The sequence below is a fragment of the Anomaloglossus baeobatrachus genome, chromosome 2 (genome assembly GCF_048569485.1).
Source record: "Anomaloglossus baeobatrachus isolate aAnoBae1 chromosome 2, aAnoBae1.hap1, whole genome shotgun sequence".
Classification (NCBI taxonomy): Eukaryota; Metazoa; Chordata; class Amphibia; order Anura; family Aromobatidae; genus Anomaloglossus; species Anomaloglossus baeobatrachus.
In genome coordinates this window covers 421843560-421863520 of record NC_134354.1, presented here as the reverse complement: position 1 = coordinate 421863520, position 19961 = coordinate 421843560, and the positions used below count along the sequence as shown (strand labels likewise).

General features: G+C 47.6%; 2 protein-coding genes across 2 annotated transcripts in view; one reads left to right on the top strand and one right to left on the bottom strand.

The window, feature by feature from the left end:
- The window catches only part of YARS1 (tyrosyl-tRNA synthetase 1), a 109438-nt gene that overhangs the window by 33271 nt on the left and 56206 nt on the right, over positions 1-19961 (top strand). Inside the window, exons 5-6 of the mRNA XM_075336176.1 lie at positions 5476-5605; positions 13621-13701. Of these exons, the coding sequence (XP_075192291.1) occupies positions 5476-5605; positions 13621-13701 (211 nt within the window). The remainder of the gene's footprint in view (positions 1-5475; positions 5606-13620; positions 13702-19961) is intronic.
- The window catches only part of S100PBP (S100P binding protein), a 141603-nt gene that overhangs the window by 110315 nt on the left and 11327 nt on the right, over positions 1-19961 (bottom strand). The window lies entirely within an intron of this gene.

Below are 19961 nucleotides of genomic sequence, written 5' to 3'. Positions count from 1 at the left end.
CCCTCCGCTCCGTCATTGCTTCAATGTCTTAAGGAGATTTCCTAGCATCAATAGACATCAGGATGCTTATCTCCACGTGCCGATTGCTCCAGAGCACCGGCGTTTGCTACGATTCGTTATTGAAGACGAGCATCTTCGGTTCGTAGCCCTACCCTTCGGTCTGGCGACAGCCCCACGGGTTTTCACCAAGTTCATGGCAGCAGTGGGACCACTCCCGCACTCTCAGGGTCACCCTGTGATCCCTTACTTAGACCATCTACTTGTCAAGGCACTCTTTTAAGAGGCATGCCAACACAGCCTGAACATGGCGCTGGAGACTTCCCAGAGTTTCGGGTGGGTCCTCAACTTTTCAAAGTTAAACCCAATCGCTGGCATATCTTAGCTTGGGGTTTCACACTCTCAGCGATGGTGAAGCTTCCACTGGACAAACAGCGGTCACTACAGACGGGGGTGCAGTCTCTCCTTCAAGGAGACACCTCATCCAGAGGCAGTCCCTTTCACGCAGTTTCATCTGCGTCCACTTCAATAGAACATTCTTCGCTAATGGGAGGGGAAGTCGATGTCCCTACACAGGAACGTCCCCCTTTCTCAGACGATCAAGGACTCTCTTCAGAGGAGTCCACTCTTCAGATCAATTGTCTGGAGCTCTGGGCAGTGCATATGGCCCTGCAAGACTTCCTGCAGTGGCTGGAAGGCAAACAGATCCGAATTCAGTCGGACAATCCACAGCGGTGGCATACATCAACCACCAAGGCGGACTACGCAGTCGGCGAGCCTCCCAGGAAGTCCGCCGGATTCTGCTAGGGGTGGAAGACAGAGCATACACCATATCCGCAGTTCACATCCCGGGCGTAGAAAACTGGGAAGCAGACTTCCTCAGTCACCAGGGCGTGGACGCAGGAGAATGGTCTCTGCACCCGGACGGGTTTCACGAATCGGCACAACAGCAAGGTCCCGGTTTTCATGACGATCAAAGAGCTCTGGCGACAGGCATCTCACGGTCGGTCAACCGTGGGCACTACCAGACCGGCCAGACTTACTGTCCCAAGGGCCGTTTTTCCATCTGAATTCTACGGCCCTGAACCTACTGTGTGGCCATTGCGTCCTAGATCCTAGTGTCCTCAGGATTATCCCACGGGGTCGTTGCCACCATGAGACAGGCTATGAAGCCCACGTCTGCTAAGATCTACCACGGAAGTGGAAGATTTTCTTTTACTGGTGCTCTGTACAAGGAGTGTCCCCCTGGCCATTGGCATTGCCTACTTTTCTTTCCTTCCTGCAATCTGGGTTGGAAAAGGGCTTGTCGCTCGGCTCCCTTAAAGGGCAAGTCTCGGCGCTATTGGTGTTTTTTCGGAAGCGTCTAGCACGACGTCCGCAGGTACGCACGTTCCTGCAGGGGGTTTGGTCATATCGTCCCCCCGTACGAGCGGCCGTTAGATCCATGGGATCTGAACAGGGTACTAGTTGCTCTCCAGAAGCCGCCTTTCGAGTCTCTGACGGATGTTTCACTCTCTCGACTATCACGGAAAGTGGCCTTTCTGGTAGCGATCACGTCTCTTCGGAGAGTGTCTGAGCTAGCAGCGCTGTCATCCAAGGCTCCCTTCCTGGTGGTCCACCAGGACAAGGTAGTGCTGCGCCCCATTCAGGAGTTTCTACCTAAGGTAGTATCCTCGTTTCATATTACTCAGGATATCTCCTTACCTTCTTTTTGTCCTCATCCGGTTCACCGGTATGAAAAGGATTTACATTTGTTAGATCTGGTGAGAGCACTCAGAATCTACATTTCCCGCACGGCGCCCCTGCGCCGCTCTGATGCACTCTTGTCCTTGTCGCTGGCCAGCGCAAGGGGTCGCAGGCTTCCAAAGCCACCCTGGCTCGATGGATCAAAGAACCAATTCTTGAAGCCTACCGTTCTGCTGGGCTTCCGGTTCCATCAGGGCTGAAGGCCCATTCTACCAGAGCCGTGGGTGCGTCCTGGGCATTACGACACCAGGCTACGGCTCAACAGGTGTGCCAGGCAGCTACCTGGTCGAGTCTGCACACTTTCACCAAACATTATCAGGTGCATACCTATGCTTCGGCGGACGCCAGCCTAGGTAGAAGAGTCCTGCAGGCGGCAGTTGCCTCCCCGTAGGGGAGGGCTGTCTTTGCAGCTCTAACATGAGGTATTTCTTTACCCACCCAGGGACAGCTTTTGGACGTCCCAATCGTCTGGGTCTCCCAATGGAGCGCCGAAGAAGAAGGGAATTTTGTTACTTACCGTAAATTCCTTTTCTTCTAGCTCCTATTGGGAGACCCAGCACCCGCCCTGTTGTCCTTCGGGATTTTTGGTGGTTTTTCGGGTACACATGTTGTTCATGTTGAATGGTTTTTCAGTTCTCCGACGTTACTTCGGAGTGAATTTGTTTAAACCAGTTATTGGCTTTCCTCCTTCTTGCTTTTGCACTAAAACTGGTGAGCCAGTGATCCCACTGGGGGTGTATAGCCAGAAGGGGAGGGGCCTTACACTTTTTAGTGTAATTGCTTTGTGTGGCCTCCGGAGGCAGTGCTATACACCCCAATCGTCTGGGTCTCCCAATAGGAGCTAGAAGAAAAGGAATTTACGGTAAGTAACAAAATTCCCTTCTTTAAACAACAAGGCTGGTTAGGGAGGGAATTTGGGCATACACATGTGAAGTCTAGAAAGTAGAAAAACACTAGTTTATCAGTTTTCTGAGTATTCATAAGAGCATTCATTCAGAAGAGACTTCCAGCTCATAAATACAGTCACAGTGAGTCTGAATAGTGGAGACGTTACTGAGAAGAGGAGCAGAATGGCGCTGGACACCGGAGAAAGCAGCGGTAGAGGAGTATATTAACATACTGCATTACATGCACATATACACAGATTTAATTTAAAAAAAAAAGAAAACTTAATGGGAGGGCTTCTTTAAGATTGAGCCTGCCAGATGTATGTTATTGATCCAAAAAGTAGTATGCAATACTGTTTCTTCCATCAAAAAATGATGAAATCTGCCAGAGTAGCTTAAGATCAGCCTTGGCCATTGTCACTTGTTTTAAAGAGGCTGTCTTGCCACATTCCTTTTTAAAAATAAGCTATTGAAGCAAGATGGTGCCAAAATAAACAAGCATGGTTCATGTAGCTCACTATACTGACCGCCTTTTCTCTGAGGCCTCTGACTTTGTGATGCGCTCCATTGAACTGCTCCTGGATGGGCTCTTATACTGGTAGGGGACTTCTGTCTCACGCTGGACTTGGATTTTTCAACCACTATTGATAGGTCATCATCATCAGATTAGTCAGACACGCAATAATCCCACCAATAAACTATGATCAAGTTTTGCTCTTTGGATTGTGTTTCTTAGAGAAATCACAAGGTCTGTTTCGTTTTGTGCATGTCTGAAAAAGACAAATACCAGAACAGAGGACAGACGACGCCCACAGTCATGCCTTCGGCTTCATTGGAGTGAATTGCTGTGTCGGGTTTCCTCTCGGAAACTTGTTTTTCAGCGATTTATTCAGAAACCTCAACGTTGTGCTCAGCAGAAGGCAGTGTATATGTGTGATCCTAATCTAAGGATTGCAGAAGACCCCTGTCATTGGATAATATCACTGAACCCCTCGTAACTCCTTCTGCATTTTGTTCTATGATACTACAAATTGGTAATGAAACCCTATTGCAAACATTCTTTTTAGGCACAAATACGTCTCCCTAAATATAATTACCCACCCCCCTCAAAGGTGAAGAATGCCTAGCTACAGCTCTGATATGTTTCTATTTAATAACCTATGATATATAAAGCTACTGTTTAAAGGGAATCTAATATGGGAGCAGCATAATGTAGGGACAGAGATCCTAATTCCACTTACTTGCCTGCTTAGTGTGGTTTTTATAAAATCACTGATTAATCAGAAGGAGATTATCATTAGAGGACTACATGGCCTGCTGCCAGGTAATCCAGCATATTCATGAGCTCTGTATAACTGCTCGATCTGCAGCAGAGAAAACATTGATTTTATAAAAATGACAGCAAACAGCTCAGTAAGTGACACATCGCTGGAATCAGGGTCTCTGTCTCTACATTATGCTGCTGTCAGATGGGAGAGAAAATACCTGGTGACAGACTCTGACAGTGCGAATTAAAGGGCTGCGTCAGTGATTGCAGTGTTCCCCGCCACCATTGGCGGCACCATGACGCGATCATGGGACGCCAATGTGTTACCTTGACAGCGCGGGGTGAGATGATGACCCCTGATGCTGTCATGACTTACTTCATGTGAGCAACGGCAGAGCAGCGATGCACTGCTCACAGGAACACAATATTTCTCCTGATCAGAGCGATGCTGCAGCATCGCTCTGATCAAGAGAGGCGATTGGAGTATACAGTCATAAAGTCCTCTAGGGGGACTAGTAAAATCAATAAAAAATAAAAAAAAATTAAAAGTTCAAATCACCCCCCTTTTTCTCCATTGAAAATAAAAAAATAAATAAAAAAAATACACTTATTTGGTATTTCCACATTTACAAATGACTGATCTATCAAAAAATAAAATCAAATAATCTGATCAGTACACGGCATGGCGAGAAAAAATTCCAAATGCCAAAATTGCATTGCAACAATGCATTAAAATGCAATAACAGGCGATCAAAACATCGCATCTACCCAAAATTAATATAATTTGAGACCGCTACAGATCTTGGAAAACCGCACCAAAAGCGTTATTCTTTTTTTGGACAAACATCTAATTTTGTTTCACCACTTAGATGAAAGTAAAAGTATACATGTTTGGTATCTATGAACTCATACCGACCTGAGGCATCATAAGGACACATCAGTTTTACCATATAGTGAACACAATGAATTAAAAATAATAAACAAAACAAAATTGTGGAATTTCACTTTTTTCACAATTTCTCTACACTTGGAATTTTTTTCCTGTTTTCCACTACACTATATGGTAAAATAAATTATGTCATTCAAAAGGACAACGGGTCCCGCAAAAAACAAGCTTTCATATGGTGAGATTGACTGACTGAAAAGTAAAAAAGTTACGGCTCTCGGAAGAAGGGGAGGAAAAAAACGAAAATCAAAAATGGAAACTTGCCCTGGGTTGAAGGGGTTAACATAGGGTACCTACAAAAATGAAAAATCATTACATCAAACCTTCCTTTTCTGAAGCTTTATTTACTTTCCTTAGTGTGTTGAACAATAACCTGTCTTGCCGTCACTCAATAGAAATGGGAATGTTTACTTCGAGATGATAAGAATTTGTTCTTGCCTCGTGATGGAAACACATGTACAGGGCTGGATACAATTTCCAGCATACCTGTCCATAACCTGACCCAAGAATTAATACACAATTTATATTAGAAAATTGTACAATAGAGAAGAATATTTATTTGCTGAAAGCGGGATGCTCTTTAGGTATAGTGTCCATTTGTGATTGGCCATTCCATCTGTTCCGTCTTACAGGGAGTATACATTAGATGTGTACAGGCTGTCCTCAGTGGTCACTCAGCATGATGCCAAGAAAGCCGGAGCTGAAGTGGTGAAACAAGTGGAGCATCCGCTGCTCAGTGGGCTGCTGTACCCAGGATTACAGGTGGGATTAACTCAGAAACTGATGGAGAGAGATCATTTGACCTAGTAAATTAATTAAGCTTTATCATGTGTTTCAATTTTTAAGCATTAAAAAGCAGAAACCGCTTAAAGGGAACCTATCAGCATGAAAATGTAGCCTAATCTGCTGGTATCATATGGTAGAGCAGGAGAAGCTAAGCAGATTGCTATGTAGTTTTGTGAGAAAACAGTTGGTATAACCTGGGAGTTAATCCTCTGCTATTTCTGGGATTTCTAGTGCAGTGGGCGGTCCTATCAGTAACTGACAGCTATCTCTATGTGCACACTTATGCAAAGGAAGCTGTCAGTCACTGATAGGACCGCCCACTGCACTAGAAATCCCAGAAAGAGCAGAGGATTAAATCCCAGGTTATATGAATGTTTTTTAAAAAAAACTATATATCATGGGGACAAGTTCCCTTTAAGGCTGCGTACAATGCTTCTAAGGCTGGGGCCACACGGGGACTACTGCGATCCCCTTGCATGAGACTCGGCTCGTGCTGGCAATACAGTAGAGCCGAGTCTCATGCTTGTGTCCTTGCAACTGAGGTCCGTTCGTGCGAGCAGACCTCAGCTGCGGGGGGCGGGCCGGCACTCAGGAGGGGAGGGAGGGATTTCTCTCCCTCTCGCCTGTGTAGCCGGCTATAGACATTCTCGCTCTGCACGCACGGTACACCGGTGTACCGCGAGTGCAGTGCGATTTTTCTCTCGCCCCATTCACTTGAATGGGTGCGAGAGAAAGAGTCTCGGATTACAATCGCAGCATGCTGCGATTGTTTTCTCGGTCCGATTAGGGCTGAGAAAATAATCGCTCATGTGTGCTGACACACAGGCTAGAATTGGTCCGAGGGGAATGCGATGTTTTATCGCACTCCACTCGCACCGATTTTCTCGCCGTGTGGCTTAGGCCTTAAAGTCAAACTTATGGGTGAAATTAAAAAGAAATCACAATTGTAGAAATAGCAAGTTTCCAGAAAATATGCCTTAGAAGTTATTGTGCCAATTCGTCATTGTTGCTTTTTTACTTTTCTGAAGTAATTTGCTCCTCTTCAGTGGGTTTAGTATTTGCTCCTTATTTTATGCAAACTTTTCACCCCTATTTAAGTTGCATTTCTTTTTAACCCCTTCACCCCTGGCCGATTTTTCACATTTTGACAGCGCGATTTAAAGGGAACCTGTCACCAGTTTGTGGGCCTATAAGCCGCGGCCAGCACCAGTAGGCTCTTATATACAGCATTCTAACATGCTGTATATAAGAGGCCAGGCCACTGTGTAGAACGTAAAAAAGACTTTATAATACTCACATAATGGTCACGATGCGGTGGATCTAGTCAGATGGGCGTCTCCGTTCTCCGGTGCCGACGCCTCATCTTTCGGCCATTTTCGTCCTCCATCTTCTGAAGCCATGGTGCATGATGCGTGTATGTCATCCACACTCGCATGCGCAGTACAATACTTTGATCTGCCCTGCTCAGGGCAGATCAAAGTGCGCAAGACATCAATGCCGGCGAGTGTGGATGACGTAGGCGCGTCATGCACCGCAGGTTCAGAAGATGGAGGACGAAGATGGCCGATAGAGGAGGTGCCGGCACCGGAGAACAGAGATGCGCATCTGACTGATCCACCACAGACCGACTGTTAGGTGAGTATTATAAAGTGTTTTTTACGTTCTACACAGCGGCCTGGGCTGTTATATACAGCATGTTAGAATTAGAGTTGAGCGCGGTTCGTGGTTCTCCAGTTCGCGGTTCGAGTGATTTTGGGGGGTGTTCTAGATTGAACTAGAACTCGAGCTTTTTGCTAAAGCTCGATAGTTCTAGTTACGTTCGAGAACGGTTCTAGCAGCAAAAAGCCAAGCTAATTACTAGCTGGCTTTCCGCTGTAATAGTGTAAGTCACTCTGTGACTTACACTATTATGAAATTTCAGCGTATAGTGTGCGGGAACAGCGCATTCAGATCACTGCTGCTGGGATAATGGCGATCGCCATTTTTTTTTTTTCCTTGTCTTCTTTCAATAAGCGCGCGCGTGTAGTGAGGCGGGCCAGCATGTCAGCCAATCCCAGACACACACACAGCTAAGTGGACTTTTAGCCAGAGAAGCAACGGCATGTGTGATAGGATGTCCATGTCACATGTCCCTGCATTATAAAAACGGGTATCTGCCCGTCCGGACGCCATTATCTTTTCTGCGTCTGGGTGTCAGTCACCGCTGGCGTAGCTCCTGTCTCCGATACTGCTGTGTACGCTCTACACACAGCGCTATACAGAATAGGGATAGAAGTTTCTATTAGCCCTTGTAAGGGCTAATAACAGCAGGCTCAGAGCCATAGGTGACAGTCAGGTCAGTGGAAACAGATTTTAACAGCTACAGAAGATAACAGCGTCTGTATAGCTAAGCTCAGGGACTTCCTTGCTGCATTTCCCCATTAGGAGGGATAGAAAGTGAGGCTTCCTTTCCTGTACACTGACCCACAACCCTGCCACTGTACCCTCCTGCCCTTTGCACACTCAAGCTCATTGTTACTAAGCCATTATACTAGCAAACACTGAGTAAACTTAGTGGCATCCTAAAAGTGGCTGTTGGACTTCCATTAGTGTCCCACTAGTGCAAATCTATTTGCAGCACCTCTGCATTGCACACTCAAACTCATTGTTACTAAGCCATTATACTAGCAAACTATGCTGCCAGTTTAAGGGCCGTAGTTGCATTGTCAGGGATAGTTATTGTTGTTTATTCTGCTGTTAATAAAGATAGACCACCGCTGCAATCTACACCACTTCTCAATTTTTACTACCACATTTTAAGTGCACAATCTTGTCGCAATCAAAATAAATGGCAAAATGACAGATGCTGGTAGAAAGGGGAAGAGGCGTGTTGGAAAAGGAAAAAAAGGGTTTGTCTGTGGGGAAGGTGGCAAAGCTCCATTAACATCTGCTGAAGATAGAAGACCATCTTCCAGCAAAAGTAAGATGTCTACTACTTACCGTGGACAATCCGATGTGCTCCCTTTTTTACAGACACGAACAACTGGAACAAAGGTAGATGATGGCCAAAAAAAGAAAATGCTTGAATGGATCTCAAGTGGTCCAACAAGTGCCCTCTCCGCCACCTCAACTACCGCATCCAAAAAACACCAGTCCTCTGAGTTGTCATCCCAATCACACTTGCTTTCTCCCAGCTCTGAAGTCTCCATCCGCCCTGCACAGTATGGTGGAACTGAGATGGCTGAGTCTGCAGAGCTGTTCAGTCACACTATAGCCTTGGAATCAGAGGTCTGCTCCCAAGCTACAGTGAGTACAGACCAGGAAATGGTCTGCAGTGATGCCCAGAACCTTTGTGACTCAGATTCAGGCCGTGATGAACAAGTTTCTGAGCATAATGTTGACCCTTATTCACAAACTGAAACACCTGTTGTAATAGACAATGAGGAACATACTGATGACGATGAGACGCAGATACCAGATTGGGATGACAACTTAAATATTCGGTCAGGGCAAGAAGAGGCTCGGTCTGAGGGTGAGGGGAGTGCAAACACAACAATTGATGAGGAGGTTCTAGATCCCACCTACTGTCAACCCACAGTCAGGCACTCGAGGAGGTCAACAGAGGCGGTGGAGGAGGATGCAACCGACGACGAAGTTACCTTGCGCCTTCCTGGACAGAGTCGGAGTACTGGTAGCACGTCTATAACTGCATCCTCAGCCACCACTGTGCCTCTGAGCACTAGTCGGGCTGGATCAGCAGGTCGCATGCCCTCTAAGCCTAGCCTAGCCTGGTCCTTTTTTGACATAGCAAAATATCGCCCAAATTATGTGTTCTGTAAAATTTGTCGTGATTCTGTTAGTAGAGGGCAAAACCTCAGCAGTTTGACAACTTCTTCCATGAATCGTCACATGAATAAATATCATATGTCCCAGTGGGAAGCTCACCGTGGTGCAATGCGGCCTAGCGGAGCGAACCATCCACCGCCTGCCCCTTCCAGTGCATCCGCGCGCTCTTCATCTTCTAGGACTGTGGGGACAGCTGTCACACCTGGTTTTCCACGCACAACTTCCACCACTGTAACCGCAACAGGCAGTTTGCTTGGTAGGTCGTCAGTTGGTTTGGAAGGGGAAACAAGTGCGTGTGTACAGCTCTCTCAGACATCGATAGCACCAACGTTGGATGAAGGCAACATCATGTCTCCGCCTGCACTTTCCTCACAAACCTGCATTTTTCCAGGGACACCCTACTCAACACCGTCTACACACAGCAGCCAGATCTCTGTCCCTCAGATGTGGACAAATAAAAGGCCATTTCCTGCGACCCATGACAAAGCTAAGAGGTTGACTTTATCCCTCTGTAAGCTCTTGGCTACCGAAATGCTGCCTTTCCGCTGTGCCCCAGTACCAGATGCCCAGTCGCCACTACTTCTCTAAGAAAGGTGTGCCTGCGCTACACCAGCATGTCGCACACAACATCACCGCTTCCTTGAGAAACTCTGTGTGTGAACGGGTGCATTTCACCACTGATACTTGGACCAGTAAGCATGGACAGGGACGTTACATGTCGCTGACTTGGCACCGGGTAACTATGGTGATAGATGCTGAAGGGTCTGCTGCACAAGTCTTGCCGTCCCCACGACTTGTGTATCAATCCTCTGTCTGTCCAAGTTCCGCCACTGCTTCTGCCTCCTCCACCTCGTCTGGGTCCTCCACCTCCGCCCCAAGCCTGCCTGGTCAGGCCACCAGCGTTCTAACTGTACAGAAGCAATCACGCACCCCTCATTACTATGCTGGCAGCAGAGCGCAACGGCATCAGGCGGTCTTTAGCTTGAAATGTCTTGGAATAAGAGTCACATAGCGGCTGAGTTGTGGGCAGCTCTGGAGACTGAGTTTAATAAATGGTTGTCTCCACTCAACCTGCAGCCTGGTAAGGCTGTGTGCGACAATGCTGCAAACCTGGGTGCGGCCCTTCGCCTGGGCAAGGTGACACACGTGCCTTGTATGGCTCACGTGTTGAACCTTGTTGTCCAGCAATTTTTAACACACTATCCCGGCCTAGATGGCCTTCTGAACAGGGCACGAAAACTGTCTGCTCATCTTCCGCCGTTCAACCACCGCTGCTGAGTGACTTGCATCGCTCCAGAAGTCTTTCGGCCTGCCGGTTCATCGCCTGAAATGCGATGTGCAGACGCGCTGGAATTCGACTCTCCACATGTTACAGCGACTGTGGCAGCACCGTCGAGCCCTGGTGCAATACATCATGACGTATAGCCTGGGCCAACAAGATGCAGAGGTGGGGCAGATCACCTTGATGGAGTGGTCTCCGATCAAGGACCTATGCACCCTTCTGCACAGTTTCGACATGGCGACGAATATGTTTAGCGCTGACAATGCCATTATCAGCATGACAATTCCAGTCATTTACATGCTGGAGCACACACTAAACACTATTCGGAGTCAGGGGGTGGGACAACAGGAAGGGGAGGAACTACAGGAGGATTCATATGCGCAAGAGACAATAACATCACCAAGGTCCAGACTTTCATCATCACCAAGGCGGCAGGCATGGGACCAAGGGGGACAGGGATCAACAAGGGCGCATGGTAGCAGGCGAAATGTTGAGGAAGGTGCAGGAGAACATGAAGAAATGGAGGACGAACTGTCCATGGACATGGAAGACTCAGCGGATGAGGGAGACCTTGGTCAAATTTCTGTTGAAAGAGGTTGGGGGGAGATGTCAGAGGAAGAAAGAACAGTTAGCACCTCTATGCCACAAACACAGCGTGGACTTGGTCCGCTTGGCTGCGCAAGACACATGAGCGCCTTCTTGCTGCACTCCCTCCAACATGACCCTCGTATTGTGCCACAAGTGTGCAATTATACCATCAAGAAATCGCCCCCTTCCATCATTGGAAACTGTAGAGTGATTTGCTCCTTTTGCACCTGTGATGCCTCCATTTATTGGAGGTCTTGCTGCATCATGGTAGTGCATTAGTTTTTTTTGGCCTAGGCAGTTTACATCTTCTGCCATTTTTCTGTGGGCACTACATTTATAGCTCTCCTGCCTCTCTCTCTATTCCCTGTATGTCTCTTGAGAAAGGAGGCAGATGATATGTAGAGGGGGCAGGAGAGCTGGAAGTGCATTGCCCACCATGTTGCACTTGCAGCTCATTAACATACAATTACAACGATAGATTTCTCTAAAACAGAAAAACTGAGTTCTACAAGAAAGGTAAGGATTTAACCAGCTTCAAAGTAGATTTACATACATGCCCTAAAGGGTGCTTTACACGCTGCGACATCTGTAGCGATGTCATGCGCGATAGCACCCGCCCCACGTCGCTGTTTCGTCATGGGATAATCGCTGCTGTAGCGAACAATATCGCTACGGCAGCGTCACACGCACATACCTGCTTAGCGACGTCACTGGAGACACCGAACAATCTCTCCTTTAAGGGGGCAGTTTGTTCGGCGTCACAGCGGCGTCACTAAGTGGGCGCCCAATAGCAGAGGAGGGGTGGAGATGAGCGGCCGGAACATGCCGCCCACCTCCTTCCTTTCCTCATTGCCGGTGGACGCAGGTCGTTCCTGCGGTGTCACACATAGCGATGTGTGATGCCGCAGGAACGACGAACAGCCAGCGGCATGCACCACCAACGATATTAAGAAAAGGAGCAACGTGTCAACGATCAACGATTTTTGACGTTTTTGCGATCGTTGATCATCGCTCCTTTTAGTCACACACAACGATATCGCTAACGGCGCCGGATGTGCGTCATGAACACCGTGACCCCGACGATATATCGTTAGCGATATCGTTGTGTGTAAAGTACCCTTTAGTTTGGGGTATAAAATCTTGATGACAAGGTCTTAAGTCTTTATTTCTCCTCAACAACTTTTTTTTATGCAGATGTTTTAGACCAATTCATCCAATGTGACTTTTACCAAATTCCCAATGTTTATGCACTTCTCACTTCAGTCCCCGCCTGGAGTAAGGTTTTTGGCAGAGTTTTCAAATTGACACATTTTTTAGACGAATGTGCAGCTTTTTAAAGGCATTATGACTTTTGGTGTTGAACAGTTGAAAGAAAAAAAAAGTCACTAAAGATAAAAATAAAGAGCGTTTTTGATTTTGTATTAAATTCATGCATTTCATGCATCTCATGCACCATTTTGAAGAATTAGGCACAAAAAGATAAAAAAATTCAAGATGAAAAAAAAAATGGTTATTCAAGAAATTCCAAATGATGAATTTGGCCCTATGTAGTTGTACACCTACCTGAAACAAGTATATGACATGAGTTCAGCTGCAGACCATGCAAACTTGGAATAAAAGATTTAGGACCTTGTGGTTGAAATGTGGAGTTAGTAAATAAATACGTAAAAATGTATAATGTACAGTTTGAGCATACATGTCCAACTGTCATGTAGATTGGTCAGGTTGTGTGTATTTGCCTATCGGTGTAAATAAAGCAGCTGCCAACCTGTGGACAGGGCATTTACTCGATCACTGTGCCTGTGTGCATTTCTTCTGTTTAGTAAGGGTACATGCTCACAATCAGGACTCCATGCGTCTTGGACACGTCGGTTCCTGACCTACAGAGCCACGAGTCTCCTCCGCAGAGGATCTCAGCTTCTCGTGCTCGCGATCCTTGCTCGGGCAGTTGTGGTCTATCTCTTCTGTTCTCTCTGCGGTGGACGCTTGCGACTCCACAGAAAACAATTGACATGCTTTCGGAAAACCGCACAACAGGTCAGTTTATGCTGCGGACAATACTTGAGATTTCTATAAATCCCATCCATCGTGCTTGTACTGTGCATCGGAGCGTTTTGGACGCAGCTGAAACATGCTGCGTTAAAACCACTGTGAACCCTGATCATGGGTACGCAGCCTTAGGAACAGTTTGGCTGAATTTGTACAAGCTTGCTGCACAAACTGGAAACTTGTTATACCAAACATTTTATCACGTGCACCTCCACTAATCTTTATAGCTTTGTCTTGTTGTTTGCAGGCCCTGGATGAAGAATACTTGAAAGTCGATGCACAGTTTGGGGGTGTTGATCAGAGGAAAATTTTTACATTTGCTGAAAAGGTAAACATTTTATTGGAACAATCTGTGTGGTCATTCTATTTTACTATGTGGGGCATTTTTCAGTGGTGTCAAAAAGCAACATAGTAATAAGTAGTGCTAAGTGAGCTCTACCTTGCTCAGGTGCTCTGTTCCCGTAATGAACGGTTGGATGCTTGGATTGGTGCGACTCGATATAATGGAAATCATTAAGGGACTCAAGCATTTTTCTGGGAAGATGTTCTGGAAAAATGCTTGAGTCCCCCTTTGACTTTCATTATACTCAGTACTCGAGTTGCACCCATCCGAGTGTCTGACCTGCGTGCTACAAGTACCGAGAACCCAAACATGTTAATGCTCACTCATCACTATTGAAATGCTCTAGTTCCCCATTGACTTCTAATATACTTGGGTGCTTGTGTCGCCCCCATCCAAGCGTCCAACCGCTCAACACAAGTACCGAGCACCCAAGCATGGTAGTGCTCGTTCATCACTATTGAAATACTCGAGTCACCCATTGACTCATTATACTTGGGTACTTGAGTCGCATCCATCCAAATGTCTGACTTCTTGTTATGAGACCCGAGCATGTTAGTGCTCACTCATCACTAGTAATAAGACATTTAATTAGATCAGATTTGTGGCAAAATTCTTTAGTTTCAACAAAGTTTATTGAACACGCAAGGATTATAATATAAAGTAAAGAAAAGAAGTGCATATAATCTTCATGATACCACTGTATCTTGTATGAAAATATGACCCTATACAGGGGGGAATGACATTGTATAGTAACGATCAACAGTCCATATGAAAGTAAGCACTGGGTTTTGCTCTCAATTTTATCTTGAGTGAATATATGAACTGATAGAGGGGGAAAAGATAATTGGAAAGTATACAAAGGGGTGGGTAGAGCCCAGAACTGGGGCAGGGGAGGGAGATATACCTAGTCGAAGCTAGACGAATAAGGGTTTACAGGTCATCATCATCCTTTTAATATACGTGGAGATAAATACAATGGTACTCAGATCATCCGAGTGTTGGGCTTGTATCCAGGGGTCCCAGATAGAACGGAGAGTAATTTGAGACTGTTGCCTCTCTTAGCTTCGATTTTCTTATATAGCATTATAAGGTTCACCCCTTTTTTAACCATAGTGATTGACAGGTTTGCAGATCTCCATTAACTGGCAATATATATCTTAGTTGCTAGTGTAACAAGGATAATCAACAGAGATCCCTGTCGGTTTATCACCAAACAACAAGAATTCTGGAGAGAGGGCTATGGTACTGACTCCCAGTGTATTCAATAAAGAAATAACCTCACCCCAGAACCCCCTTATCACTAGGCATACCAACCAAATATGAGATATATCACCCAGTTGCCCACACCCTCTAAAGCAGCAGTTAGAGATGGAGTGGTATATGACGTGTAAGTGTGCAGGAACCTGATATGCTCGGTGGAAGATCTTAATAGATGTTTCTGAGAGAGTTAGGACGGCTTTGCACGTTGCGACATCGTAAGCCGATGCTGCGATGTCGCACGTGATAATCCCCGCCCCCGTCGCAGGTACGATATCGTGTGATAGCTGGCGTAGCGAACATTATCGCTACGCCAGCTTCACATGCACTCACCTGCCCTGCGACCGTCGCTCTGGCCGGCGACCCGCCTCTTTCCTAAGGGGGCGGGTCGTGCGGTGTCATAGCGACGTCACACGGCAGGCGGCCAATAGCGGCGGAGGGGCGGAGATGAGCAGAATGTAAACATCCCGCCCACCTCCTTCCTTCCGCATATCCTACGGAAGCTGCGGTAACGCCGGTAGGAGATGTTCCTCGCTCCTGCGACTTCACACACAGCGATGTGTGCTGCCGCAGAAGCGAGGAACAACATCGGACCGTCGCGTCAGCGTAATTATGGATTACGCCGACGCTGCACCGATGATACGATTACGACGATTTTGCGCTCGTTAATCGTATCATCTAGGCTTTACACACTACGATGTCGCATGCGATGCCGGATATGCGTCACTTTCAATTTGACCCCACCGACATCGCACCTGCGATGTCGTAGTGTGCAAAGCCCGCCTTACTTGATTACTCCCTTTGGTAATGGCTTCATAGTATCTATTCCACCTGTCCAAAGACATTGTAAATCCCTTTCCTAAGGGGGCGGGTCGTGCGGTGTCATAGCGACGTCACACGGCAGGCGGCCAATAGCGGCGGAGGGGCGGAGATGAGCAGAATGTAAACATCCCGCCCACCTCCTTCCTTCCGCATATCCTACGGAAGCTGCGGTAACGCCGGTAGGAGATGTTCCTCGCTCCTGCGACTTCACACACAGCGATGTGTGCTGCCGCATAAGCGAGGAACAACATCGGACCGTCGCGTCAGCGTAATTATGGATTACGCCGACGCTGCACCGATGATACGATTACGACGATTTTGCGCTCGTTAATCGTATCATCTAGGCTTTACACACTACGATGTCGCATGCGATGCCGGATATGCGTCACTTTCAATTTGACCCCACCGACATCGCACCTGCGATGTCGTAGTGTGCAAAGCCCGCCTTACTTGATTACTCCCTTTGGTAATGGCTTCATAGTATCTATTCCACCTGTCCAAAGACATTGTAAACCCCAGATCTGCCTCCCAGTGGTCCATTACTTTGAATTTAATCTCAGAGGGGGACAGTTTAATACTCAGTAGATTAAGGAGAAGGTACCCTTTCCCTCAATGTCATAGATGCAAGATCGCTCAAAACTCAAAGAGAGAGTTTGCCGCTCTTCTATAAGTGAATAGATGAAATGGAGTATCTGCTCAATCCTAAAGTGCTCTGAATCAGGGGGGTCGCATTGGGCCAGGAACTCTTGCTTGGAGTAGAGATTGAAGAGTGGGGTAAGGTGACTCCGTCATGTAAGTGGCAGAATTCTTTAAAATGCCTGATGCTACGTTAGGCAGAGTTCATGAATCCTGTTCTCGTACATGTCTTTGTACATGTCTAACAGTATTTTAAACAAATAGTGCAAATCAGTGATACATCTGACACAATCTTTAAGCTACACTTCTTTGCATCTATTTTCAAATCTCCCCTTCATTTTCACAGAATTTTATTAATGTAATTTTCAATTTGCACTTAACGGCTCAATTTTCATTTCTACCTCAAATGTTTGTTTTTCTTACATATGTGAAAAAAAATTCCAATTTTCGGCATAGTTCGGTCACCCTTTCATTTGTATTTGGTCAGCCTTCTATTAGTAATTACGGTATCACATATGGAAAAGAAAAAAAAAAGGGTTAGCTTCACCGCCCTACTGCAGTGTTTTACACGGACATCACAGACTACACACAGGTGACAATGTGTGTTGGCCATGATTTCTCTGACGCCTCATTTGGGGACACAGGACCATGGATGTTATGCTGCTTATCCATAGGAGGACACTAAGTAGATGCAAAGATGTTAGCTCCTCCCCTGCAGTATGCACCCCCTGGCCCAGCCAGGCTACTTCAGTTTTAGCTTAGTGTCTATAGGAGGCACATCTCTGCAGACTACTGCAGCAAGAATTTTTTGTTTTTAGAGGGCGACGGTTCCTTCGGGGACCGATTTCCCAAAACCATCAACAGGCGGGAACGCGGAGTGTCGCCTCCACGTACCCCCTCCTGCGACGCTGGATCCTGGGCTGTTACTCACTGGACGACAAGTCTCTTGGCACTGATTTTGCAGAGCCCAGAGCAGATGAAAACTTCCTCAGTCCCTCTTGCAGGCTCTGAGTTGATACACGCTCCGCACCAGTGTGACCAGGTAGCAGGCATCAGACTGCCATCTCCACAGGAGTTGAGGTGAGATCCTTCTGATTTTTCCAGAGCCAGATGGAAAAACTTCCTCAGTCCCTCTGGCAGGGTCTGAGTTGATACACGCTCTGTGACCGGGCACAGCAGACAGGAATTGGAGCAAAGGTCACACTGACTGGATTCACATGGGCTGATTGCAGGCTCCTGCATAGCATTCCACCTGTGGTGGGGGGAGGGGGAGAGCCCTCAGGACTCAGTGCACCCGCAGCTGCAGTACACTTAGTTTTTTTTTCTGTCCACCATTGTTGTGCAGGGCTGGAGGGGGGAAGGGGAGTCCCTTCCCACCATTTTTTTTTGTTTATTATATTTTCTCATGCCTTCTTGTCAGAGCTAAGCCCTGTCCCCTCCGACACTCGATAAGCCACGCCCCCTCACGAAAGCGCACAAAACTCTCCTCACACAGGATCTGCAGAGCATTGCTCCCTCTTGTTGTGATCAGAGCCTGTGGGCGTCTCTCAGAGCTGGCTTCCTCCTTCCCACAGGAACTGTGACAGAGGAGGAGGGGTCATCAGGTTCTGGGTGAGTTATATCCTCACTTGCACATTAGCTGTGCGGAGCATTGCTCCCTCTTTACAATCAGAGTTTGTGGCTCATCAGCAAGAGGCTGCAGTCACATGTTTTGTGCCCTGCACGACTACAGCAACAACTATAAGACTTTTAATGTATCCTGCCACGCTGAGCTACTAGGGGATGATAGCACCTCCTCCTTCTGTGAGTCCGGTGCCCCTGTATCCCCCCCCGCCACCACTGCAGCAACCGCTGCCAGCCTAGAGCCTACGGCTCCCAGTCCCCCGGAATGGGCACAGTTCCCAGAACCTGGTGCTGGCTATGCAACATCGTCCTCTCACCCCTCGGGGCCCCTGGACAGAACGCAGCCTGATGACACCTCTATAGAGGGTCCTTCTGATAAGAATCAGCACTCTGATTCAACGGTGGCAGATCAGAAAAAGGGCATGACCCCCCTGGTTCTCCCTCTGGGGTACACAGATGGGGTTCTCCCACGTGTTCCGCGGTCTCTGAGGAGCCGGAGGAAGGGGAATGATGTTTGTACCGGGATGATTCCTTGGTTTCAACCTCCCTGAGCGATCAAGCTGCGATGGACTCCCTTATTGCAGCAATCAACCAAAACTCTGCATGTGGAAGATCTCCCATCCACTACTGACCCTGCGGTCTCCTTTAAAAGGGTGAAGAAACCTCGAGAAAAAAAAAAAAAAACGTTTTTTGACGCCGCTTTGGTATCTGTACCCCTTTGGCTTAGCTGTCTCTAAGGGCTGGGCTGATCCGGCCTCAGTGGACCCTCACCTGGCTTCCGCCTGCCTGAAGGACCCTCCTGTCTTTTACTTGATGGATCCTCCTTCAAGGACCCGACGGACAGACAAGTGGAGCAGCTCGATTGCTCCGCCTTGAGGCTGCGTGTCCCTCTCCCCTTCCGTGTGGGTCGCACAGGCACCAGGACTACCAGTTTCCCTCAGACCCTCACAGATGTAACAGTTCACATTGCTGCGGCGGCAGAGTACCTCATGCAGGCCTCCCTCGACGCTGCTACCTGCGCAGTTATTGCCGCCTCAAATACCATAGCCATCTGTAAGGCCCTCTGGTTCCGATAATGGAGAGCGGACTCGGTCTCTAAGAAGCCTCTCACAGTACTCCTTTCCAGACCGATGGTTTGACGATCGTCTGGACAGGCTCTTTTTTTTTTGTCTGATGCCACGGGAGGAAATGAGTACCTCCCTCCCCCAACTCTAGCCCAGGATGTTTTTTTATTAGACACGCAGGGCCCGACCTTCTCAGCCCTCCCCGAGTCCACCTCGTCCTGGCAGTCTAGACAAAGACCGAGGAGTCTCGTCCTCCTCCATCTGGGCTGCCGCCTCAGACCCCAAATGGGTGCGATACCTTGTGTCTTCTGGTTACCACATTGAATTCCGAACCCGATCCCCTGGTCAGTTTTTTCTTTCAAACCCCCCCCCCCAAAGGCTCCAAAACACCGCAAGGCCTTCTCCTCAGCGATCCACTCCCTCCAAACGCCGGGGGTGATGGTACCTGTTCCGGACGGCGAGAGGTTCAAGGCCTTCTATTCCAACCTCTCGTGGTCCCCAAAAAAGGACGAGTCAGTTCGACCCATCCTGGACCTCTAACACCTGAGCAAACATGTGCACGTAAGGAGATTCAGAATGGAATTCCTAGGGTCCATTTTTACCTTTATGGTCGAAGGAGAATTCCTTGCCTCCCTAGCTATCAGGGACGCGTACCTGCACATACCTATCGCTCCAGCTCACCAAAAGTTCCTCCACTTCGCTGTTCAGGACTTCTGTTTTTCAATTGTGGCCCTACCCTCGGCTCTGCCACAGCACCAAGGGTCTTAACAAAGGTCATGGCAGCCGCCATGAGTGCTCTTCACGCCAAGAGAGTGGCTGTTCTGCCTTGCTTGGATGACCTCC